The 27,386-nt window shown below is 35.9% G+C and overlaps 1 protein-coding gene across 2 annotated transcripts; it reads right to left on the bottom strand.

The window, feature by feature from the left end:
* Positions 1-434: 434 nt before the first annotated feature.
* On the bottom strand, positions 435-25,500 carry LOC121867181 (DDB1- and CUL4-associated factor 6-like). 2 transcript variants are annotated; one of them, XM_042366972.1, is made up of 14 exons: positions 25,319-25,500; positions 21,923-22,058; positions 20,928-21,064; positions 19,250-19,428; positions 18,299-18,434; positions 15,900-16,060; positions 14,226-14,376; positions 12,752-13,370; positions 10,914-11,386; positions 8,949-8,991; positions 8,131-8,277; positions 7,467-7,719; positions 3,250-3,358; positions 435-1,951 (listed from the first exon to the last, which is right to left on the bottom strand). In XM_042366972.1, the coding sequence occupies exons 1-14, from the start codon at positions 25,386-25,388 to the stop codon at positions 1,869-1,871; spliced, it is 2,697 nt and encodes an 898-aa protein (XP_042222906.1). In that variant the 5' UTR covers positions 25,389-25,500; the 3' UTR covers positions 435-1,868. The 2 variants fall into 2 exon arrangements, with proteins under 2 accessions (XP_042222906.1, XP_042222907.1); XM_042366973.1 differs by lacking the exons at positions 21,923-22,058; positions 25,319-25,500 and having other exon boundaries at positions 20,894-21,026.
* Between the last annotated feature and the right edge of the window lie 1,886 nt (positions 25,501-27,386).

Raw genomic sequence — 27,386 nt, 5'->3', positions numbered from 1 at the left:
TGTACTCTTCCTTGTCAAGATTGCTTCAATTGCCTTTCAGAAGGCTTTTTCATGCTCAACCTTAAACAATTTTTATCTTAAACTGGCCATCTTTCTGATTCCTTTGTGTATGTATACTGTAGTCAGTTTATATTTTTTTTAAATGTACGTATATGGAAAAAATAGTTTGATTAGTTTACAATGATGGACTGCTGTAGCTTATAGCGAGTCATACAACAAATGACAAACTATATCAACTCTTGAGAGACGAAACTTAAGGGATTAACAAGGTTAAGACAACAGGTTTTCTATTATCACATGAAGAAAGACCGTCTTCCAAGATGGATTCGAATTTACCTAGATGTCAGCTGAATTGGTTAACTAGGGTTGGCAGCAAGTTCACAACGAAAACCCTGTACTGACTTGAAGCTTATGGGATTAATCAAAATGTTTCATTACTACAGTCAATATATTATTAAGCCTAAAAAATCTAATACAGACAGTTTGACTTAAAAGAATATAAAGAAGATGTGAAATATCATCCAGATTTTCTAACCACTTCAGTACCTTCCAGAGGTCCCAACCAAGCTTTAACTAAACACATCTCAGAGGATGACTACATCAGAAGAAAATAACAATGTTCAGTGACGGTATTAAAATATCATTTGTTTGTCATGATCGTGCCTTGAGCTGTGGCTCGTGATCTTATCTCACTAAGCTAAAGCTTACGTCTTTTGTGTCGTCTCCTTCAGTTTTGTAGAGTGGTGACCCCAAGGTGAGAAGGGTTAGCTTAGTGCAGGTCCTTAACATGAGTGATAGGCTCTGTGACAAACCCCAGGCAAGAAGGGTTACAGAGGCAGTTTAGTAATGGGCCCTGACATAACGTGAGTGATGGGCTTTGATCATGCCATATATAATTACACCCCTCCAACCCTGCCTGGCCATGCGATCAAACTCACATCACATGGAGTTTAACAGTCCCGAGATTTCCTACTATGCCATGGTATCAAAATTTCATCTCACACTATGAAAAAAGATTATGACTTGATTTGGTAATGAGGAAAAGGTGCACAAGAACAGACTACACCGCAATAACCACTACAAAACAGTATTATACATGTACTGATATCCTAGCATTATCACTTTAGTGCAATTTGTTATCATCAGTCCGAGGTTGAATCAGACTTTTATGTGTTAAGGCAACTAATTGGTGTCTGCATGAATTGTCATCGTTTATTATACAAATGCCTCACCACAACTTTCAAGTTGAATCATTACATATTGTATAATAGTTCTTTCCATTGTACTTGTATTAGTAAATAAACATAATTTATTTTTGCCTTAGGACAATATACATAATGAGACTCAATGACTGAAAGTCTTAACAACAGACAGTTTACATCCAATTAGATATTATAACAAATATTTCTTTGGTACTGTGATATATATATTTTTTTAATAAAGCTGAAAATGCATATATAAATTTGTTGTCCTTCATTGTAACCTATATTAATTTTTCTAGCTGCAATTTTTAAATAATTAATTTTCTTGTCCATCAAAATGGAAAAGATAGTTTCCTATAAATTAAAAAAAATGGCAGCAAACAGCCCAGTTTAACAACAATCCAAGCTCAAAATAGCACCTAAACTCCTCCTTACCCTGGGGTAATATTCTTTTGAAGACTAAACACCCAAAAAGTAAGGCGAGATGTAGCAATGGGCAGTGAGACAATGATTTTCATCCTTCTCACAAATTTCTGAACTGTATGTAAATGAATTAGGCCATCAGTCACTCCCTAAAACATTAAGAGTTTAGAGCAAGTATTATTCAACACTTCAAAGGTCAGTTCATAACAAAACATGCATCAGGTATGATTTTCTTGATTTTCTTTATTCTCCACTGCCACCTTGATCGTCTCCTTCCCCTTGCCGGCGTGCCTGACGTCGATTCCTCCATCGCTCAGCGAACGATGCTGTAAAATGATACATACTGTATTAGAAATTTGTTTTGTAAAAGATCATGCTACATGAAAATAGCATTAATGGGAAGACCAATGGTAGTTGTAGCATACAGTGTTTCAAAAAGTGGTGCTAATTTTTTAGAAGTGGTAGCATACTGTAACTCCTTTTGAGTAGAAGTAGCAAAAGTAGTAGCAGAGTTACATTATAGATAAATTCCAACAACTTGCTAGAACTCGTCTATTCCCATCTGCAGTCTATGAGTATGTTGCCCCATGTATGTGTGTGAGTTGCCACTCCCCGGCCTGAGTAATAATTAGTATTTTATTGCCTCTCACAAATTGTTGAAATCACAGATATGAAATAATCAAATAATCAGGGATTACTGTACTCTTTAACCCATTCGCTGCTCTAGACACTTTAAAACTTTATTCAGCTTTAAGAAAACACCCAGCACTGAGAGGGTTAATGGTGCTCAATATATAAGTTATCGGGTTTTATCATAATAGTACAAGATTTTAATGTAAACAGTGTATATCGTGTGTAACCAGTAAGGTAAACATCCAGATTTAATGGATGTTGTCTGTGTTTAAAAATGTACAGTATACAGCCACCTCTATTAATAAGTGTTGTTATATTACTTCTGTTAACTAAAATAAATCCACATGCATGCATCTCCACTTTATTAGCTATTAATAATGAGTAATGCTTTCTTTTCTTTTTCTCACCATAACATTTTCTTAATAAAATAACAGCCCAAAAGCACAAAATAAACAAATATTAAATAAAGCAAGACTATCTGTTTGTAAACAATTTTGATAAACAAATCAGTTTCCCGGATAAACCGAGGCAATGGTCAGGCACGTTCAGCTCAGCTGACTGAACAACCGAAAGAACCTGTGAATTCAAGAATTTTCTTCGGTTTCAGGAATTCTGGATAAAGGTAAACTATTCTAGGCAATAAAAAAAAAGATATGGAAATCATGACTTAAACAAATATTTGGATATAGAGGTGAGAGATATTAAAGACAGCACTGGAAAAGGTGCCAAGGCACTGTTTTGAGAGTATATGGAAGGGGTGTATATGCAAGCATGTGTATAAATGTAATTGTTGAGAAATACTGTACTGAGAGAATTACTCTCAACTAGAAAGGCAAGTCATGAATCAAGGTTTCCTTCATGCCAGTCTCTCCTTAGGTAACTATATAGATTCCTATGTCTTCAATTCATTATATCTCCTATCACATGCACACATATTCTTAGTGAATAATCTTCTCACTCTAGGTTATTTACATGTCTGGTTTACACTCACTGCCACGTCTAATCTGGTTCAGTGAAGCCAACATGCGAATCATGAAGGTAGCGGGTACTGTGATGGTGTCGCGTGTCTCTTCTAATAAAGCCTCATTACGCTGAGTTATCTGAAACAGAAATGAACATTGGTGAAAGAATCCTGCATGAAGAATGTACTGAAGCTTGGAAATTTGGAGCAATAACTGTATTTAAATATTAATTTGTAATTTATGCAGGCAAAGGTGAGCACACAATTCTATCATTGTAGGTAAAATATTATCATGACATTTATAATTTTGTGACATCAAGTTATACTACAAACTTTTTCTCACACATTCAAATACTACAGTAAAGACCCCAAGTAATGACACGAATCTTGGAAAAAATATTAAAAAATTTGAAAAAATATCTTGTGGTTCACTGTTATGGTTGCGGAGAGACAGATTGGATTGCATGGTCCTGCCCACATCATAACAACACAACTGTGCCGTACTCAGTGCAGACGTGCCTGTTCTCCCGTGACAGATAAATAGCACACATTGTGGGAACAATGCTCAAACAAGTATTGTATGTTCGGGTAAGGCCCATAATAACAGAAAGTGCCTTACCATGAAGGATCAACTTAGAAGTGCTGGTCCTGGTCGACAAAAAAACGTTCTATTTCTAAGAAAATACAGAAATTTGAAACTGAATACAGTAAACCTTTGTTATTCACGAGGGTTAGATTCCAAGGAATGTCATGAAAAGTGACTTATACTACCATAGTGCACTACTGTATGAGAAACTTATGTCACTCATACTACTTACATTTGTATGTGGTCAGCTGATGCAGCCTCCCCAGTCAACTTTACATTATGGAGTGAGAATCTTTTCTTAAAATCTCAAACCACCCTTTATGGCCACTAAAAAAAAAAATTCAGTAGCCTCATTAGCCTCTTCACCAACGGTTGATTCATGAAAATGGTCTTAGAGACTCTTAGCCTTCTAATAAATCACGTTGTTATCGATTGGCATATTTTGGTGGTGCTGGTCCTCAATCCAAATGTTCAATGCTTTTCTGTTTTCACTTCACACTTAACACGAACAATCTGCGTCACTTTAGCACTAGTAGGAGCACTTCCTGCACCAAACAACTGGCCAACTGCAGCAGCACTCATTCCTTCCTTTAACTTATATAGTAATTGAACTTTCTTGGTAATGGTCATCACTGACTTTTACGTTTTACGTTTCACTGCACTATCATCACTAGCGCCAGGCAGTCTTTTAGGGAATATTTCACACAACACGAGAGATGCTGCAGTGCAGATAATGGTTGAGCACAAACAAGGGAGACGGGAAAATGTGAGCACGTGGGGGTGCCTCGCAGTGCTCCCACAGAGGCTCATGAGCTAGCCACCATCAGGTCACTGCAAATACATGAAACCACGAATGGTAAACCCACGAATAACAAGGGTTTACTGTACTGTATACTGAAAGCACATCAAAAGTGTGATCCATTTCATCTCCACTGAAAGTGGGTTCCATACACGCCCGCATAACCTTCACTACATAACACACTTCACCCGGCAACTGTGGCCTTGAGATGGCTACACGTGTTGCCACCGATTCATGTAAAATACAGAATAACAAAGGATATCGAACCTATTCCCTTTTACTCCTTCTTAAATCAACCTATGACAACAAAGTGGATTTTGTGAACACATCCACATCATCTCACATTGCACAAGGTCATCCATGCCTAACACATATGTGCGTTGGAACTCGGGAACCTTAAAAAATCTTCTTTAAATAAAAAAGCAACTGAACTTACTGAAAGTATATTATAAGTATGATTATTTTAGTTGAACTAGTTTATTATGAGCTTAAATAAGCCAATCTATGCTAGTGTAATATGCTGGCTGTTGTTTTGAACTGTTGTGACTCCCTACTGATGTGAACATCCGAATACAAAATTCTGCCAGAGATAACGACGTCACCGAGGTTTAATTAATCCGTTACTCGGGGTGTTTACTTTACAGTAAAGCCTCGATTAACGACGGTAATGTGTCCTCCAATATTGCAGTGTAAGGTGAATCATCGTATTGCGAATCATTAATTACCATTAAAATAAAGTAATAATAAAAAGATGCATTCCCAAGTGTGATCTTTTCATATATTTTGTGTGGATTTTTACCCTCTTTTCCCCCCCAAAACAATACAATTAATGAAAATTGCAAACTATATTCTTTAAATAATGTTTCTAAATGCACCTTGTACAACATAAATTAATAATAATATGGTCACACAAGAGGAGATGGGACGCCATTGTTTTCGTTAGTGTTTGCAGCCGGGAGTCCGGGACGATAGTTCTAAATGAGAAAATTAAGAAGATAAGACCCTGGTTGTAGCTATAGTAAAATTAATGTAAAAAAATGAATATATATGTTTTAAGTAATGTTATTTAATGTTAATAAATGGAACAATAGAAGTAGCTAGCTACTAATGGCAAAAAAAAAGAAAAAAAGAGATGGATTGGGAATGCCAACATATACGTGCGCATTTAAGGAAGCCGCATCATTTATCTTTTTAAGAATATGTACAAAACATTCATTATTGTTTATAACTGAATATGTATTTGATTGAATTAATGAATTATATATGTGAAATGAACAATGCAATTCATTAATAATACGTAGAATATTAAAACACACACGAGGAGACGAGACAGCACTGTTTTCGTGAGTGACGTTGGTTCTACATAAGAAACTGAAGAAAATAAGACCCTGGTTGTAGCTGTAGTGAACTTAATGTAAAAAAAATTGAATACCTATATGTATGTTTTAAGTAATGTTATTTAATGTTAATAAATGGAACACTAGAAGTAGCTAACCACTAATGGTAAAGAAATAAAGCGAGATGACTGGGAACACCCACTTATGTACAGTAATTGCGTACATCTGAATATGAAAGCAACACTTAGTTACTGTTCATAGATGTTTTAAATAATGTTTACGAATGTAAAACAAAAATTCTACTCACCAATGGTGGTAGAGTCTAAAACATAAGGACAGTCAATGAATATTGTGCGAGTTTTTACTCAGATGACGAAGTCATCAGGTTCAGCTCTGGATAAAGCTGTAGGTTCAACTCTGGCTGAAGCTGTAGCTTTCCATAAAGCTGTTGCTGAAACTGTTACTGAACCTGAAGTTGTTGTTGAAGTTGATTATGGTGCTGAATTTGATGGTGTAGCTGAAGTTGATGGTTTAGGCCTTCAAATAATAAAGCTGTCAAAAGAACCTTGCACAGCTGCTTTCTTTTCTCATTATACATCTTTATGTAGATGTCATTTGCATTTATTTAAATTTTAATGCTTTGTTCTGTTAATGGATCCACTTCAGAAAATATGTTCATAGCTTGCTCCATATAATATCCAGTTCTCTCACCTTTTTCATATCGTTTTAACACATCTAGTTTCTTGGCTAAGCTTATACACTTCTATTACCTTTTGAAACAACACTACCATCACTTGCTCTCTTGCTCATGTTGAATAGGGATGCAAAAATGCTGTAAGAAACCTGAGAAAGTTTTTCTCCTTTCCCTGTTCAGATGCTTGAAAACAAAGGACCCGCCAGCTGCGATTGTTTATACTAGTGATGCTGGAGTCACCACTAACAAGCCCGGCAGGCTCCGTGTGCAAGGCGTGTTTTTTTTTATAATATCGGGATTTAGTTATTATTTATACGAAAATGTAATATTTTCTTTTAATTTCGTCGTTAATACAAAGAAAATAATGGCGTAAATTGAATTGGGTCCTAAATTAACCAGGGTCTTCGATATGAGTCTTCATTAGTTGAACCGTCGTTATCGGAGGCTTTGCTGTACTGTACAAAAAAAAGTAAATTGAATCTGGACACTTTCAAAGTAACTATTTCTTTTCAACAATAAAGTCAAGAGTTTGAATTTTTTAAAGCACTACCAGGCAAATATGAACAGAAGCAGAGTGGGTCACCTGTGAAAAGCAAAGCAAAACTGGCAGAGGTATTGAATACACATATAGAGATTCACTCAGTTAAAATTCTTATCTCCAATATTCTTACCATAACTACTTTTAACATCAAATGTGGTAAGTGATATTTACAATTTAACCTGTTACACTGTAATGTTCACTGTCAATTATGAACATATTCAATCCTCTAAGATAAACCAGTTATCATTCTAATTAGAATTATCATTATTACTAATTTTGGCCAGTGGTACCTCTTGAGCTTTAGCTTCATCAAAGCGTGATTCTTCGCATAAAGGGGCCCACAGTTTCAAATCATAGTCAATGCCTGATGTAGCTAGCACAGGAAGAGTTGGGTGAGGCTGCAAGCAGTTTACAACATGCCGGTCAGCCTCCCACAGCATTACCAGTCGGCCGGTCTTACGTTCCCATGCAAACACTCGACCACAGTCTGAACCTGACATAACGTGATCATCTCCCCAGAAGCAAGCCTCCTTTATCATAGTTCTGAAAGTGAAATAAATGTGATAAATACAGGTATAGTGGTAATGACAAATTCCTGTTTGAAAGGCTTTTCTAAGAAAGGTGATACAATTCTGAGCTGACTTCAACAAAGTATGAAACCAGCTTAAGCAAAAGAGACTCCAGTATTAAGACAAAATCCCTCCCAGTCAAAGCTGAACTTCTCCACAACATAGAACTACTGAGAGGTATAGTAAAATTATTTGTCCTAAAATATGGAGGTAGAGAATATACAGAACAAATTACATATTTTTGTTAACAGTATCATACAGAATTTGCTCAAATCCATTGTTATTTGTTAAAGTTTTTATGTTTTAAAGTTGATGTACAGAGAAGCATACACAAAGACACACTAGCCAAATCTATGTGATATACACTGCAATAAAAGTAACTTACCTGGCATTACGATGACCTTTATAACACTGCTTGACAGCTGCCTGGGGTACTGTGGCCTCTGCTTCCCCTCCAACGCCCGGGGCACGTTCCCCCCGTGCACGCTGAACTGCACGCTCAATTGCACTAGCCATACGTGCACCAGCAGTCCTGATAAGATATTTTCAATATTATTGCATATACTGTATATACAATGCATGTAGCAATCACCTCTTTCTCACCAATGAAATTTAACTAAATGTACTCATGTGAGGTTTCAACTAATGGAGGGTATTATGTTTATTAAAAAAGTGACAATAAATCTGAACTTTTGATCCTAAAAATAAGGTAATTCTAGGGCTTGCCTTGTTGAATATAGTGCATATGCCAAACTTGAAAACTGTACCTCTTCCCAAGTTTTAGTTACTCAGCTGACAGCACATAATTAATACAGTAGTTATAAACAAAGATAAAAAATGTATTGATTAACCTAATTCCTTGATAATTCAAGGAATGTATGAATTACAGATCTTTTATTCACTAAATTTTGTTTGTTCATTAATCCTCTCTCCGATCACATCCCACATATGAGTGTTACATTACAATTTCTTCTTAAAATTGCAAAAATAAAGCTAGAAAATCTGATAAGGTAAATCAAAGATGCATGAAGAGAGGACTACAACAAAATTCCATTCTTAAATTTTGTTTAATTCTGTTAACAAACTTTAGTGGGATGGAAATGTAAATTAGCATGCAGTGTACAATGCATGGGCAAACAAAGAAGTGCAAAGCAGCAGGGGAAAATATAATCATAAATTTCCTCACTAAATGAATGCTCTTACCTTGCACTTGTTGACTCATCATCACTATCATCGTCCCCAAAATCTGTAACAGGAGAATTATATTACAGTACGTATAATGTAAATGATTCAATATTTCTTTCTATCATTTAATATAAGAAAATAATCAAATCAATAGTTTTCATATATCATGAGTATAATACCCAAGAAATTTCTACCATTTTTATGAATAAATGATAAGATACAGGATGATTAACAGTATTCTCAATAAAAAAAAACCAGGTTTAACAATACAGTACTGTACTGTACAAAAGTTAAGAGACATAGTAATTCCAACAATATGCATGAAGATACATTAAGAAGCACCATGTTCAAGACATATTGTACAAAGTATCAACATTATTCAATTGTAATAAAAATGACTACTGTATACCGAACACGATCCAGCAAAAGAAAGAGAAAAAATCAGAATGGCCATTATCACTTCCAGCCAGCAGTGGGCCTATAGCTAACACAAGTAAGTGTGTCCTTTTAATACATTGTGAAATAATGTATTAGAATGACTGGGAGGCAATGCTGCCCATAGGTCTGTTAAATCAGTAAGGTGTGTGTGTGTGTGTGTGTGTGCCCTGATGGTGATATGAGGTGTGGTTAGGTAATGTTGCCCAGGGGATTGTTATGTCACTGCAGTGGCCTGGTGATACAGTAGTGGTAATGGAGAATGCTTGTAGGATAGTGAAGATGGCAGGTGGTGCAGGTGGTTGATGGTGTCATTGGTGAAGATGATTGATGTGGTTCAAATGGTTTGATTTGATGTTGTAGATGGTTAGTGGTTCATATGATATGGTTGATAGTGAAGAGGGTTAATCGTTCAACAGGTTGGTGGTGGGGGTAGACCACTTGACCACCTGCATGGAGTGAGGGTAACAAATAACTGGTCTCATTCAGACCTCAGATCCCACCATTGTGAGCCATCACTTCTCTTAACACTCAACCCACACAATGATACTTAGAGCTGTGTCACTGCTCAGTAACTGAGGATCTTTACCATGATTTATTGTGTATCTCTGATAATTCAATTTTTCAAATACCTGATAAACATTTAATTAAAATTTTTAGTGAAACAGTAATGCTTGATTAGGAATATAATGTCGAGTAACTATGCCAGCCAAGACCTATGAAGCCTATCCATCAGCACGAAATCCCAAAGGTTACGGTGATACACTGGTTTCCTTCTCCTTTGGGGGACAAAATAAAAAATTTCTGCTTAATACTGGTTTTCTGCAGAGTACAGTACTTTTATTCATTTATCTACTGTATTAAATTTGTTAATTGTTTCTTTCATCTTTGAGTAACTGCAACTGTAAGGATTTATGTTCATATAAATAACACCTGAGGGAAGCATTACGGTGGTCATAACCAATTCTCATTAAAACATGGACTACACTATATAATGATTATAACTTATACAAAATCTACTTACAATATGGGAAGAAAATGACCCTCACAGAACAAAAATAAATTAGACTTCATAATGTAATCATCAACTGGAAGGGTAATGAGACCAACAAGAATCATATAGCTGTACAGTACAACCATCTCCCAAGTATTTTCTAGCTGATATTACTGGTCTGAAGTGTAAATTATGTTGTTCACAGCATTCTACTATAATTTTCAGGGCATAAGGTGGTAACATTTGGTCTTGGTCACTCATAAATACTGTATACTGTATCTTATGTTTGAATCTATGAATGTGGGGTATTTAAAATTGTTTACTTTGGACAAAAATTGTGTAAAGTTGTTACTCCTGGTTTACATATTGTGCTGGTGGACAATTTATTTTTTACCCTTGTGCCTTTCAGGAAAAATAGACTAATTATATTTTGTCTAATTCTTATTAATTGCCATGGAGGTTGTTCACAAAAGGTAGGTGGCAAAAAAAAAAAAAAAATTAGTGTAAGGCATGGGAATTACTGCATATCAACAGACAGTAAGCTTATACAATACCAAGGGCAGGTCCAAAGTTGAATTCACTTGCTCTTGTTCCATGACTAGAAGATCCAGTTGCTATTGCCTCAGACCCTGGCCCTCCTCGTCCCGCTTGACTAGACGATGATGGTTCTACTTCCATATCACAGATGGCAGGACTAGAGCTAGAGGTGGGTAAAACATGAGCCTTGGCTACATGGGGTTGACGAGACGAGGAGGATGAGGACGATAACGACGAAGAGGACGATGAACACGAGGGTTGCTCAGGCAACGCACTTGCTTCACAAGTCTGGTGGGACTGAGAGATTTGGTTTGACTGAGGCTGGGGTGAGCTAAGTAATAATGTGGCCTGGGAGCTGCTGGGTTCTTCTGCCACCTCTTGGTGAGGGCCACTACCTCGAGACACTTCATCGCCAACACCCAGACTTATTACACCACTGCCGACCCCTCGCCCAGAATATGACAAATTCACAGATGGCTCAACCTGATGCCTGTGTAAGAAACAAGTTCCAATCATGAGAAATATGGGGAATCAATAAGCAGAACTTTTTTTTTTAAATAAGTTATCCATTTATAAGCAATATTAGGATAAATTAGCAATTCTTCTTGGATAAGTTACTAATTCATAAGCAGTATTTTCTTACTTTCTGCAGGGTGGATTAATGAGAGTACAACACCATGTTATTGTGGGAGGAAAAACTACTATGGTAAAGTGGTATAAGACAAGTGTGTTGAAAGAAACAGGACTGGGTTGTAAAAACTAAAAATATTCTTAGATACGGAAGAAATCACTCAATTATCAGTTAGTCTTAGTTCATACTTAGTTTACCTTTCGTGATAAGAACATTCCCTACTAAAAATGGGAGAAAATACAATATTAACAAAATACAGGATCTAGTTTTTAACCCTTAGATTTTGGATAGCTTAAAAAGTGGATTAATTTAGAAATACCCCTGTAGTACTCTGTGGACTGAATCCTAAAGGGAAGATATGACCAAGGGAGACATGCAACAGGTGGGCAGAAAGCAATAGATGTCTTACAAAACAAAGTATTATATACAGAGTGAAACATTACTATCTTACTTAATGAAAATCATACCCTGAACCAGTGAAAATACTTTGGGTCTACAGTATGTGTAGGGCACCATTAATGCTCACAAGCAACCACTATAACATAGGGTGGATGAAATTAAGAATGCACGCACGCATGCATGCACGCGCACACACACACACACACACAATCTCTCTCTCTCTCTCTCTCTCCCTTGTTTGCCCACATGTATCATTCATTCTTACTGTTAAACAGATATGTTTTTATATGGTACGTCCTAGCATCAGCCATCAATACCATATCATTCCCCTAGAATCAATTGGTGACATGCAAACTGCTTCTATTTATATTTTAATATCATTCCCATCTATCTAATCCTACCACATTTTCTCCTGGTATAAGTTAGGATGATCTATATGAAACTCATCCACTAGATTCCATATGCCAGCTCATTTTTCTTAACAAAACCAAGTTAAAAAAAAACACCATTGCTTTGGATATGTATACTACAAGTTTTAGGTTTGAATTAAAACCCATCTGCATCTTTAAAGCAAAATAACTTTCAGCAGGTTACGGAGACTATGGTTAGTACTGCATATTATATTTTAAATGAACTTTACACTGGAGAGAAAAGGATGAGAAATAGAAGAGATATACTTGAGAAATGATCTCAGTCATATAAATATACTAATCATTTTCTTAACTGTACTTGCAAATTTTTCTAATAAAAAATCTGTTATTGACATTAACATATACAGTATACTGTACAATACTCCTAAATGTGATAAACAACATATAAACTTACTTTTGTACAAATCCTCTCCTAAGTGATGAGATCCTGTCCTGTAAACCTTCTAAGTTGGAGTCTATTACATTTTCTTGATCTGTTGATCTTTGTGAACTGTTTAAGGAGTCTTCATCAATATGGTTACTTGCATCACATTTTGAACTATCAACCTCATTTGTTGTGGCTTCATTTGTCTCTGACTGCGAAGGTTGAGGAGGCTGTTCCACTGAGGAACTTGACAAGTGAGAATCCGAGGTTGTCTGGTCTGTGGGGTGTATTGCTTGTGACTCTGTCTCTAAAGGCTTTGTGACACTAGAATTATCAGTGTGTGAGCACGAGGGAATAGCCTCTGAGGTTGGGGAACATTGAGGAACTACTTCTGCAGAACCTTCTGTGGTAGGTGATGCATTCACAGTCTCAGTGGGAGGTACTGAAGTAGAGGGTTGTGCATCTGTGTTTGAGGATGGTAACTGACCACCTTCAGCACCAACATCCATGTCACCACTTGTTTCTACAAGGGAATTTGAACGGTTCTGGACGGAAGCTCTCGTACCAGGATCATTCAACATGCGCGACAGAACATCTGTCATTCTTTGCATAAGAGTTGCATGCAAGGTTGGCCTTGCTTGTCCTACATCTGTTGGAAAAATATAAAATTAATTATTATTGAGGTTATATAAAGCATGAAAGCGTGCCAAAGCAGGACACTGGCACAATCTCACTGACTCTGGAAATATACTTCCATCCTTGTAAGGCATACATACAGATGCTTTTCTTACTCTAATCATATATCTACAAGACTGACTGACCACTGAATATTCCTTAATTCTTCACTAGTTGTGATAAATACTTTAAAAAAACACTGAGATGTTTACTGTTAGATCTGACCTATTTATCATGAGATTTTCATAAATCCTCATCCTTTGTCTCAATTCAGTTGTGACCTTTTTCCTGTTTTATCAACTAGTTGTACATCTTAGAAATAGAGTATAAATTTAGTTGTCAATCTGGGGCATCAATGTAAATGTAGCTTTGATGCTGATGGTATACAAAACCAACACAAGCAGTCACAAAGTTACTGGTCTGGTGAAATAAACTCTAATCTATCAGAATTAGGTATTATGCAATTGAATATCAGGGAAGTCCTCATCTAACAATAATAGAAATGACATTAATAAACTGTTATCTAAACTTCTCTTCACCATCCTGTAAGGAGTGGAAAAGGGGATACAAGCACCTCAAGAAAGAGGGACAATGGTACAAAAGAGTTGTTATATAAAATTGCAGAAAACAACATAAAATGGCTAGAACAGTAAGTAAAATTACTCCCTATGCATTTCCTCATACACACAACTTGCATACACATTACACAAAGTGAATCCTCAAGCTCTACATATCTCTTCAAAGGCTGTATCAATTTCACTCCTCAAAAATATAAAAAGTATAATTAAAATAGATTTACAGCACATATTCATGGACATTCTTAGCTTACCTCCTGCTTGGTTCCGCATCTCACTCTCTGGCAGTGCTTGTGGGCCAGTGTCTGACCAGTCGCCACGGAGACGGAGGCGTTTGAGTGTGGGACCTGAATTTGTTTCTACATCATTATCTGCCGGAATTCCTAAGGACACTTCCTTATAATTCTGAAAAGTGTTGATTAATTAATATTAAACCACACAAACAGACTAGAAACAAAGATAACAGTTCTCATTGTAACACGCACACACACAGTGGTCATCATCCCTCAAAGCTTCAAGAATGGGGCTAGAATGTACAGTACTGCAAATATATTTCTGTACTTTCTATGACTTCCTATCTCTCACTGACGATTAGATTCATAAGTACATAAAATTTTCATATTCGGTAATAATTCTCATATCTTTGTACAGGCAATACCCAATTTACAAAGGTTCAATAATGAAAATCCTAAGTTAAAAATTTGAAAAAAAAAAAGTCCCACAATTCAATTTAGTCATGAAAAGTCTGAAATTATGACATTTTTCGCTCTCAACATATTTACCCCCCCCCTCCCCAAGTGCTGTAATGAAAATATGAAGAATTATTATTATTTTTTTGTACAAAGTTTACAAATTAGCTTTCAATGTGTCATCCTTCTCTTACAATCACCATACAATTTACTCCTGGACCTCACAGAGGGCAAATAGACTCATCTCCACCAGTACAGTTAATTAGTCAGTTGCCCAATTGTCTAATTTCTCATTTACTCTGATGTAATACTTGTCAAATTAAATAAAAGAAAATTATTCTGTACAGAATTCTTAAATTCCGTATGCTAATCACGTACAAAAGACAAAGTGTGGAATTTGGTAGTGAACAAGAACTCTGAGGTGTGGATATCGTTGTCAATGCATGAGAGTGTGAGTGTACATAGTATCAACTAACAGAAGGCAACATTCAAACCATGTAAACAAAACAGTGAAAATTTAGGATTATTCCGTAACTTATTCAGGGTCAAGCATGGTATAGTATTTTTTCAGAGAATGTATCTCCAAATTAAGAATGGAAATCAATGTACTACAGTAGTATATCTATTACTGTGAAGGTGTTGGCTTAGTGTTTCATACTGTTCACTTTGTTTCAAATATCATCTGGGTTCTTGTAATTACAGGTATAAATTTATTACTGCACTGTACAGTACTGCATATATTTCACATATTATGTAGCTGTATTATTGGTTATTATTGTTGTGTACATTAAAATTTTTAATTAAAAGCATGTTTAGCGGTATTTTAAGACTTTTGTGGAAGTACCCGGTATGTTTTCATAGGAATGTATCTCAGCTTTTATAATGGGAGTCTATGGGAATGTGTGATCAGATTTAAAAAAGAAAATGATTTGCAAAAAGTTTTCAGAAAGGGAACCCTTTTGTAAATCGGGGAATGGTAACTCCAATTTCATATTCGAATTGGCTAAATCCAATAATTACATAACATGAAGTCTCCCTCTTTACCTAACATAACTAATACTAGCCAACCTAATAAAACCTGACACAGCTCAGTCAAAAATACAGGTAATCTACCTGAACCTACAGTGATTCTTAACTTTCTAAAGCTACTATAATCTTCTCAAAATTCAATATTCCTCCATTTTCTCCAAATAATTCACTTCAATTAGGAAAGAAAATACTTATTATTTTTTACATTACCTGTGTGTCAAAAAGGTATAAATAATCTGAGGAGTAACTGGCAAGGACATCTTGACCATCTTGGCTGTAACGCAGGGACGTTACTCGATGATTCTTTCCCTCCATGTTGTCAGGTTTAAGTCGCATCAGAAGTGCTCGGTCAGTTTGTTCCAGGTATGAATCTGAGGGAGAAATTGAGCCATGTTAGTAATCTACTGATCTACCATTCCACATTGTTTCTTATGGCTTGATATATATATGAAGCATCCTTAAACAGTTAAGTCCAAAATATAGCTTATGATTATAGATCAGTTTTCTACCAGCAAGGTTAAAACTAGATGTGTACTGTTACAGCAAGTAACCCACATGAGTCTCTCTCTATCCTCGGGTTATGATGACTGATACAACCTTGAAAGTCAATGAATTCTGAATCTTGGCTGGTGAGCGTATTCTGTAAGTCTGAATTCATTTAACCTTTGACATTTCATCTCCTGCTGGCAATCCTATCTTGTGAAGGTGAATTGATTCAACTCTACTATTGTAAATACAGTACTGTATACAGGGGGTCCTCATTATCCAAGGTATCAATATCCGCGGTTTTGCATTTACGAGGCCAAATTATTGTTTAACTATACGTAAAAAATTCCTGCACTTATGAAGGATAGTATCCACGGAGCGTAAAAGTCTCAAGACAGTACGATTCAAATCTCCAACTATACTGATGCGCATCCCCCAAACTCCACCACGCTTATCCCCCATACCCACGCTGCGCACTTGCTCTCAGTCATTCACCCACAATAAACAGTGCCTAACCTCTCATGGTTTTCTATTGATTTTCATGTGTATTCTTTAAGAATCATTACTATTGTTTTTGCCATGAATTCAAAGTGTAGTGCTGGTGCAAAAATAAATTCTGGTCCTAGAAGGAAGTGTAGCAGCTATAGGTTGGTTGTGAAATTAGACATTATGCGATGGAAGAAAACTGGTGAGCGTGTGATATGACATCTCACATGCTCTTTAGATTTCCAAGTATAAATGCTAAAAGATATAAAAACAATAATTTTCAGTGTCATTTAGTAAATTATGGTCCCAATCAAACCCTATTCCCATTATTTCTTATGGACAGAAATTCCCTGCTTTATGTGTATTCAATAAAAGTGGCGCTTTTCCAGTCCCTATTAGTATCGGATACCGGTAACAAGAATCTCCTGTAGTCAGTAAGGAAAAAGAAGACCTAACACCATAAGTCTTTAACGCTCAAGCTGTAACCAATGCTACCAATTTTTTTCACACTGGTTTTTCTGCATGCTGTTTGATATTAAGACATTCTGAGTGATGAATCCTTTCCCCTGATGCTTGAGTAAGTTCAGGAATATGTATAAGGATTTTTATTTTTCCTTTCTTGTCATCACTTTTCATCACCTTGAGAATTTTAGTTTAATTAGTTGTCGTCCTACTTTATGACTAAGCAATACACAAAATATTACAGGGGGGGCCCCCCAAATTTGCAGGGGTTAGGTTCTCAAAATGGCCGCGAATCGCCAAATACGCGAATAACATTTGCGGACCAGGGGGTTACATTTTTACTTGTGTATAAAGAAATGTATATTCCCTTTATGTGTTTCCCCTTAGAACAATTATTTCTTTTACCTATAGTATTGTATATATGTGTGCGTGTGTGTGTGTGTGTGTGCGTGTAGACACACACACACAAAACACATACAAATATATAATAATTGGAAAAATCCTCACAAATAATCAGAAACAAATTTATTAAAATTGAGACAGTCTACCCTCAAGTCCGTGCTCTATTAATAAAGTACCTGTACTGTAATAGAGCATGGACTTGAGGGTAGACTGTCACATTTTTAATAAATTTGTTTCTGACTATTTGTGAGAGTATTTTCCCATTATTATTTATTTGTAAGTGTTTTGTGTGTTTGTGTGTGTCTACACTCACACACACGCATTTACAATACAACCTACAGGTAAAGGAAATTATTGTCTCTAGAACAAATGGCTCCGTCCCAGCCGCGAAAATGCCGGCAACTTTAAAACTACCCACAGACATTCTTGGGTACATCCAGGGTGTCATCCGCGAATATCTGAGAACCGCGAAGTAAAAATCTACGAACATGGGGGGCCCCTGTATAATAATTAAATCTTAAGCAACAATCTCCTTTTTTACCAAAAAAAACTACACATCAGCTGAGGTAAGATATACAGCAAGTAAAGTTGTGGAACCCAAATGAATTACTTGTACTACTGTATTCATATTCCCAAGCTTAACTTGCACTCAGTTAATAAATCTATATGAATCATATAACTTAATAAAAAAAAGTTAGAATATCATATTTTTGTTTTTCCTTCGACGTGCACAGGTTAAAACTGAATGCTAACGTTCACAAAAAGATTCTTACCAGTTGCCCGGGTGCCTAGTATGCGTCGATCGTATATTCGGATGGTGGAGTCCTGTGTTGCTACAGCCATATGATAAGGTGTGATGGGGTTGACCGCCACAGCAGTCACAGCACGACCCATGTTTAGGAGTATGTCCTAAGAATAAGTTTTGGATTGTAGATTTTGGGAAGATTTTAGATATAATTCGGTTGAAATTATTGGCCATATGGTAATCTAAAATTGTATTGCATGTTCATTGCAATACAATAAACACTCTCAAATTCAGTGTCTTTAATGCCCCAAAACAACATTTTAATGAAATTATGATAATCTATCAGCTATACAGTACAGTACAAGATATTGAGTTGGATTGAAACAGATCCGGAAAGGAAAACCTGGAAGATCATATTAAGAAAGTTTGGTAAGAACAACTTGATGTTCAAATATACAGTACAGTACAGTATTATACTTAAACTGGGCAGTGGCTTTACTGTAACCATAAACTTTTATCATATCCTTAAAATAACAGAGACTTTAATTTGCATTTGATTAATTTCAAAATTAGAAAGATACACTTATGAACAAGGTTCTAATATACACTATTCATTACAAAAATCTGCAACTAAAATTAAATTTTTGTACATTACTTTCAGTATTTTATACTGAATAGTTTAACATCATATTATTTACATCATTTGTTATGCATGGGATATTATTGTTTTGTATGGACAGGGTTGTACTTTAACCAAACTAAAACTATCAAATTATCACTGTTCATACTTACGAACAGGGTCCAGGAGCATAACCAGTTCATAACTCAGACACTGCCTGTACTGTATTCCCTAATCCGGAAAGGGAACCTAGATCAGGCTCTTTCTAAGAAGTAAGTGCCATAATGCAGGGAAAATACTGCAAATTATCTGACTAAACCTTCTGAATAGACTTAACTAAAATACACATTAAAAACTCACCTCCTGACAATTACGCGCAGAGCATTGTTCTTTGGCTCGTAAATCAAACCAGCGCACAAAACCATCCTCCCCACACGAGAGGAATGTGTTAGGATCATCGGGAAGAGTGATGACATCGTAGCATGTGCTCAAGTGACAGGTAAACTTACAGTCGTGTGTCTCCTCCTGCCTCTCAACATCTATGGAGCACAAGATGAATATGGTTTGAAGTCTTGTTTCAAATTTGATAAAATATATATGGGATTTTTTTCATCATAATAATTCAGTGTTTCTGTATAACAATGTTAGTACTGTAGAGGAAAACTTCCATAATTTTCAATGTCTTAATCCATAACTTGTCATGATTTGGCCACTTTCAGAAATTCCTAACCACAAAAACTCTATAAAGCTGAAATCCCGTAAAAAACCAATTAGTTCATCTTGCTTATGTTTATCTGTATGTCTACCTATCTAATTGCCTACTTATCTTCTATCTGTTTATGTATGTGAGCTTATCTACTTACTTATCTGAATATCTCCTATCTATATCCTCTACCTATCTACTTTATCTACCTATTACCCTTACTCCAGAACTAAATAAATGGTAACAAATTAAGACAATCTCTCCTGAGCATAAGGTGAATCAAGCCCAGTCAATCCAGACATTATACAATACCTTAATACTTTTTTCATCATTCACTCTGCCCATTACATTGATTTGCCAGTCAGTCACATTCCTGTCTCCTTTCATTCACTCACTTCTTTACATAATTTCTACCCCCAATATGCTACTTTTTGTTCTTTATGTGATGTATTCTTTAGAATGCATTCCTTCTTCTATTCCTAAACTGACTCAATTCTTGTGACCTGCTCCACCCAGAGGGACTTCATTCTTCTCAGCCTATATTTCTAGACTGATTTCATTCTTGTGTCCCACTGCAAGCCTGACTTCGTTCTTGTGATCTACTCTTCGACTGTCTTCTTTCTTCTGACCTACTCCACCTAGAAAGCTTAAATCCTCCGACATTAACACTTTATTGCCTTGGTAACTGCCTCCCCATCTGCACTAACGTAATGAATAAATAAGGTCATCACACTTTGTTTTACAGCCATATTCTATTTTATTCCAGGTATAAATCCAATGACCTTTGCCTTGTTTAGAATGTTGTAGTCTACAGGAGTTTTTGCACAATCCAAGAGTAACATATTTGTAACAATTCGATTACTATTTCTACTCGTCAATGCACACAGTACTGTACATCTCCTCAGCATACTTTTTCACACTTACTCCACTTATATTATACAGCTTACCCTTCTTCCACTCTTTCTTATACTTGTTCAAACCTACATTTATTCTACCTACTTTTTTTACTTTTTTATTTATTATACTGTACAGTACTCTTTTTTTTTGTGTTTTAAATAAATGTCATCCTTTTCTGTATCCTTTCTAACTTACTTTAATCTTTCTCATGTTTTTTTTTTCACACTTATTCCCCATTTTTCATACTTTCACACTTCCTATTTTTTCATACATTTTGTTCACCCTTACTCCACCTAACTTCATTTCCCTCAGTACTGTATCTGCTACAACACCTCATTTACTTCTTTCATTCAATCTGATCTGATATCACACTTCTCACAAAAAAATAAAACAGTAATACTAACAATGACTAGTCCTACGCATCAATTCCACATTAACCTGTATATATAAGGATGCCATCCCCAGAGCAGGAAATTATCTTTCTATTGCCTGTTTGAGGCAAGAACTTTGCACTGAAGATATTCGCACGGTGCGCTGTGTGGATGCGTGTCTTTGTCATGCGCTCCCAGGGATCACTGCAAGGAGAAAGACAAAACTATCAAAACTACAGAAATCTCTAATAAAAAAAAAGCATTCATGAGGCTTCAGAAGAAAATAATAAAACTGTGTGAAAGTTGGTTTAAAGATAAAATACCGCTGTACTGTATAAAAAAAAATCACTTCTATTTATCTGGTACAGTACTGTTTTGAAATAGCATAAGCATCAGCCAAAAAGAAGAAGAAGAGTGTTTTCTAAGTATGTATATTGTTGTAGTCATATCAACAATTTATTGTGAAATAAAGAAAATTTGAAATATTTATATCTACGACACCGAAAATGGAGACATATGGAAAAAATATATTAATTGATAATACTGTATAGGATTACATAGAAAACTTATTTTAACAAAGTTCACTAGCATGTACACTATGTGTGAAATTAAAGAAGTGGCTCTACAGTATATAAAAAATCCTTCCGCTCCCTTATCCCACACTGTTTTTTAAATCAATAAAAATTCCCATTCAGTTATTTATCCCCTTACCTTGTGGTGAGATAGGTATGTACATATGATATCTAAAATAATCATAATCAGAAGTTTATAATTCATCTAAATAAATTATGAGTAACAGAAGGAATCTCTGGAATTTTAATGCTTGAAACACACGCTCAGACCCAAGGCAGGGCAGGGATATTGATGCATTACTATACTGTGGTGTGCACTCAGCCAGTCATTTGTTGTGCTCTAAACTAACCCTTCATGCTTAAGAGTTGCCCCCACCATCCTTTCTTCAGATTGTTGAATAGGCAAAAAGGTTGTTGCTTTTTACATGAGTAAAAATATAAATTTCACCAACTACATATTAGGATTCAACACTGGTGACAAGCAGCCCACCAAATAACGAGGTGTTGGTCATCAGAGCCAGACAGCAAGAGGTTTCCTGGTGTGTCCCACACGACAGTATTGACACAACCCCGGTGAACCTCCATCGCCTGCAGGAGGGACATACGCTGCAGGAGGCACTCACTGCCTGTAAAGAATTAAGAAAATAAGACTCTACACTAACCATTAATGAGATAGGCTATTAAGAAACTGATGACAGTTGGTCACTGGGTATGCTCTCTTGCCTGCCAATACTAAAGGGGTAATTCTTCATTCCACTATGTATGTATATGTATGTATGTATGTATGTATTTATATATGTATATATATACATACTATGAATGTATATACACCTGTATCAGTGTGTAAAATAATGTCATTGCAAGTTGTTCTTTCAATAAAATTAACTGACTTTCTTCTCCTTGGTGACATATAACAGTATCTAATAAATTACATCTAAAAGTTACATATCTGTACTGTACACAATAGTGTTAAGAAAAACAGTTTATAGAAAGTTTCACTACAAAATATTGACTAGCTATTTAATAAAGACCACTATTCTTACAACAAAATGTCTACAGCCAAAATGAAAAAGCACTGGTTTTGTGTTTAGAGCACAACATGATTTTATAAGTGATCCTGGAATCCTTATTAAGATTGCACGATAAAAACCAACCAAACTTGACCTAAAGCGCTTAGCTTATATATTTGTTAAGTTAATTATGGGTGGTTTGAGTACAATCATATGGGTAAGGATTCCAAGATCATGCATATCATCATTGTGTTATGGTCTAGACAAGAAAGCTATGGTTTTCCAAACCCTTAACTTTAAAACTAATTATAGCTAAAAGTCTAAATCTGAACACCGAAAGTACCTTTAACTTTATCACTACCTTTAAAGCCTTGAGAAGATTTAATTACTAGTAGTCAGTCATCACAATCAAATCTTAACATATTTAAAGACACTAAACATGTTACAAACTAAAACTATTGTATGGTACAATACAGTACTATCTAGTGTCTTATATGAGGTAAACACACTTACACAGGCCAACTTAAAGGTTCTCATGTTATTTATTAATACTGTAAGTCTACAGGATGTTTGACAATTAGAACATAAGAATGTAGGAAACTGCAGTAGGCCTATTGGCCCATACTAGGCAGCCCCGTTTACACCCAATCCATATTGCTCACCACATGGCGACCTGTGATGTAATGGTCAGCATGCTCACCTCGCAAGTGAGTGGACCCAAGTTCAATCTCCGGGCAGGGTGAAACTATGGGTAAGTTTCTTTATGCCATTTGCCTCTGTTTACCCAGCAATAATAGGAACCTAGATGTTAACTGATTTGTGGATCATGTTCCGGGGTAATGGTTAGCCAGTAGTGTTGGCGAGTTGTCCGGTCTTTTCAGACTGTTCCTTGACACTAGGTCATGTAACTCATTAACTTAGGGTGTGGTTGTTATGCTGGCAATAGCTTCTATACCTTAAACAAATTCACGCCTAGGTGGCCCTAGGGCTGGCCATCCTTGATTCCAAGGGGCATTCATTACTACTATTGCTCATATATCTGTCCAACCTATATTTCAAGAGTCCCAGCATGTTCAAGTTAATGATGATGTTCGGTAACTTGTTCCACTCATCCACTACTCTATTTCCAAGCCAGTGTTTACCTATCCCACACCTAAATCTAAATTTGTATAATTTAAAACCATTGCTATGAGTTCATTCCTGGTTAGGTAGTTTAAATACCTTTGTTATATGGTATCACCTTTGTTTAACCCTGACTTCCATTTATACACCTCGATCATATTGCTATTAACTCTAGGTCTGTCGAGGGAGTGCAATTGAGGTGCTTTAATCCTCCTCTGAATACTTTCTATGGCTTTGATATCCATTCTGTAGTACAGGTACAGTGACCAAAACTGAACTGCATAATCCAAGTGAGTTCTCACAAATGCATGATACAGTCCAGTTTTAGGATAACATCGTTAGTCTTGTAACTAACACTCCACTGTATGAACCCAAGTACTGTACAGTACCTTGTTAGCGTTGTTTTGAGCAAATACACATTGTTACCTTGGTTAAGTTTTCTACATATCATCACCCCCTTAATCTTCCTCAGTTAGATTTCTGTATACAGTATCAATATTGTTCATTTGATATCTGGTTTCTCTACAGTATTTACATCTCCTAGACTAAGTACTACTTTACATTTTTTCACATTAAATTTCATCTGCCATTTTTCAGACCATGCCAATTTTTTTTTTAGATAATCCCCAATGTGTAAACCTAACCTAATCCAACAAGACAAGAAAAAACAAAGGACCCTAAGAAACCAAACCTGAAATTGAAAAGTGAAATAACTCTAAAATTAAAAATGTTTGATGGAAATACAATAAAGTATTCTTTCCCTCTATCTCCCTATATATAAGAATCAATATAAAGTTCTGTGCATGGTCACAAGGGAATATTAACCTAAGAATTTTCTTTCTTTCTCCAGTATATACTGAAATTTCCTGAGATGAAAATAAGACCATGACACAGTTGGCAAGTATTACCCCTAACTTCAACAAATAATTATTCAGAGATCATTAGGTTACATTTAATTGGTTTATTTTGTCTGTTTTGAAAGATGGTTTGTGTTATGTGACAAAAATAAAATATGGAAAATTCTAAGTGGATGAATGTCATGACAGAATACAGTGGTAAAACAAGACTTCTAATAATGTATGACAGATGTAGAAAAAAGCCAAATAAAAATAAGGCTAAGTTATATACAGTATACATTTAGACTTGGTTTGTTTGAATCACGATTATCTTTCAATAAGGATTTAATGTTGTAGTCTCACACAGTAGCAGTAATAAACCAATCACATCTTCTAAATCAAATACATTTATATCTTAATATGGTTCTGAATAACTTGTAAATGAAAACACAGCATCATCCCTCCACCATCTGATTATGCATAAAAACATAATAATTAATAACCCTGGAAACTTTCAGGTTGTTATACAAGTTAGTAAGGATTGACTCTCCTCCCTTCACATTTATTCCTAACTCTGCTCGAATTGTTAATAATAAATTGTTGTTACACAGAAGCCACAGTAGAGGCCCTTTAAACATAAATTCATTTGAAAGAGTAACTTAAAATACTTCAAGTTATCATTACAGCAATTAAGAATGTGTAAATATAACAGCACCAGTAAGCACTATTTAACTCTCTTCTCATTAAGGTATTCACCAATCTGGAGCCTCAGTAAGTACACACACACACACTTATACACTAACTCACATATTTAAGTTACAAACAATAAGTCTCGGTGGTGTTTGAGATCATACAAGCACATCATGAGCCACCTCTTTTATTCTTTTTTCCCAATCAAAGAATCATAGTAACACACACCTTTAGCGAGGGGATAGAGGAGGTTGTTGTCGAGTGGATCATAGTGCCTCTTGAGTATATGCCTTAACATTAGTATAAATCTCACGGTATGTCAACCCAAACACTTCATTCACCACAATTAAAAAGCAAAAAAATGTGGGATTGTCTGTTGCTGCAGGTACACCTCTCAGGCTCAGCTGTTGTGTTATTCTCTCATGACTGTCATTATGGATGTATCCTCTTTATTCAGATCAAAATTACCTAAACTTATATTATTTCTCGGAAGAATATGTTATAATTTAATATATGTGTCTTTATTTAACATATATTATAAATAGATGGGAGAGAAATCACATAATGAAGAATATTTATTTCCACATTTAACTCTCGCTGAATTAGAACAACTACAAACTTATATTATATTTAATTTGTTCTACATAATTTATTACTACAGCTACTAACTGTGATGTCCTAACTGTCCTAGAAAATTATTTACAACATTTTGAACATTAGCACTGTATCAGATATTATGTAACCTGCTGTATCTTATTTTATCGATTAATAGACCGTATGAAAGCACTAACGTAGGTCTAGAAACGAAATTAAGGCAATTATTATATCTCCACTAATCATTACATAAATATTAATTGCAATCTCCGAGGACCATAGTATATTGGGTTAAGTAGATAGGCGTGAACAAGGGTTTCGTTGAAGGCTTATAAGAACAAGTCATCGACCCCACAACGGGCCTCAGGGGGCGAAAAATAGTAAAAATAAATTAAAAATATAAAATGAAAAGATTATATTAATTTACACGACGAAGATGCAGGAAAACCAGCTTTTTGAAGTGAGGCAGATTGTATGAGTATGGAAACAGAAGGCAGAGCATTCCACAGTTTGGCTGTGTGAGGAAAGAACCTAACCTAACCTAACTGACCATATTAACTTATGTTTAATTTTAATTTTAATAAAGCTTTTGTTGTATTTTTATGCCGTAAATACATTCGTTATGTGACTTATGGAACCAAAAGGGGGAGTGAAGAATCTTCGTGTGATCCCGATTGTGTAACAGTAACCACGCAAGAAATTCAAAGCTATTCATGGAACCACCACTGAGGAAATCTTAGTTAGAGACGGACTGATAATTGGCGTGTATTATTTCTTGACCCAGCGGAGGATAAAAATAGATGAATAAATATAGGTCAGTCTAGGCAAGTTTGACCTCGGTGATACTGTTCACCTGACTCAGGTCACGCATCCATTGTTAGTCAGGTCAGACGTCAACAACAAAGAGATAGGAATTTGAAATTAGTTCCAGTTTTTTAGGGTCAACGTTCAGAAAAACATGAATATTTGACATATACTGTATGTAAAGGTAATTGTTGCCATATGAAAATAATTATTAAGAGAACCCGACTTTGCTTTCTCTTGAGACATAGTGTGGGGGGGAGGGGGTTGATGTGATCCAAGTGATGATTAATTTAAACACCCTAACGTTACCTGAAGAAGTTAGGTTGGGTTAGGTTTGATTAGATTAACTTTGGGTGTCTAATCATCATGTGATGTAAGCTGGGGTGTCTTAGTCTTCCGATGTACTTAAAACTCTACTAAATCAAGAGGGAACTAGTAAGGAAGGATTTCAATTCGAGTAAGGCACCAGGTTAACAGTGTTGCGGAGAGATGTATGAGTGATAATGGATGGGTGTGGACAAGGACCGCCCTTTCTGAGCAAGAGAGAGAGAGAGACAGTATGGTAATTTTTACTTTTATCCTCTTCGCCACTGATCGGCTTGCTAGCCGCCTGGGCGATCGGTCACGTCTCTGTCAAGCACTATTGGTAAATACTGGGCATGCACCGGCTCCTGAATGTACCTGAACCCGCTCCAGTGTTGGTCAAGTCTTGTCTTGAAGGAGGTCACACTCGGTGCCGTCATAAGACTTTCTGGTAGATTGTTCCAAGAGTTCACAACTCTCACTCTGAAAAAGTTTGCCCTCACAGTTTTCTGGACTTGCGGCTTCTTCAATCTTGAGCTGTGACCCCTTGTGGGGCGAGCATCTGCCAGCTCCAAGTAAGGACACTCGACTTAGT

This window comes from Homarus americanus, unplaced genomic scaffold (assembly GCF_018991925.1).
Source record: "Homarus americanus isolate GMGI-L3 unplaced genomic scaffold, GMGI_Hamer_2.0 scaffold6317, whole genome shotgun sequence".
NCBI classification, from domain to species: domain Eukaryota; kingdom Metazoa; phylum Arthropoda; class Malacostraca; order Decapoda; family Nephropidae; genus Homarus; species Homarus americanus.
This window is presented reverse-complemented; position numbering and strand designations above follow the sequence as displayed.

What these genes read in the sequence shown, in the direction of transcription:
- LOC121867181 (XM_042366972.1), bottom strand. Translation starts at nt 25,388, where the DNA reads ATGTTAAGGCATATACTCAAGAGGCACTATGATCCACTCGACAACAAC. An exon ending in GACCAACACCTCGTTATTTG is followed by an intron (nt 21,065 to 21,922) that starts GTGGGCTGCTTG and finishes TTCTCCTTGCAG; the next exon opens with TGATCCCTGGGAGCGCATGA. An exon ending in TATACCTTTTTGACACACAG is followed by an intron (nt 14,377 to 15,899) that starts GTAATGTAAAAA and finishes AACACTTTTCAG; the next exon opens with AATTATAAGGAAGTGTCCTT.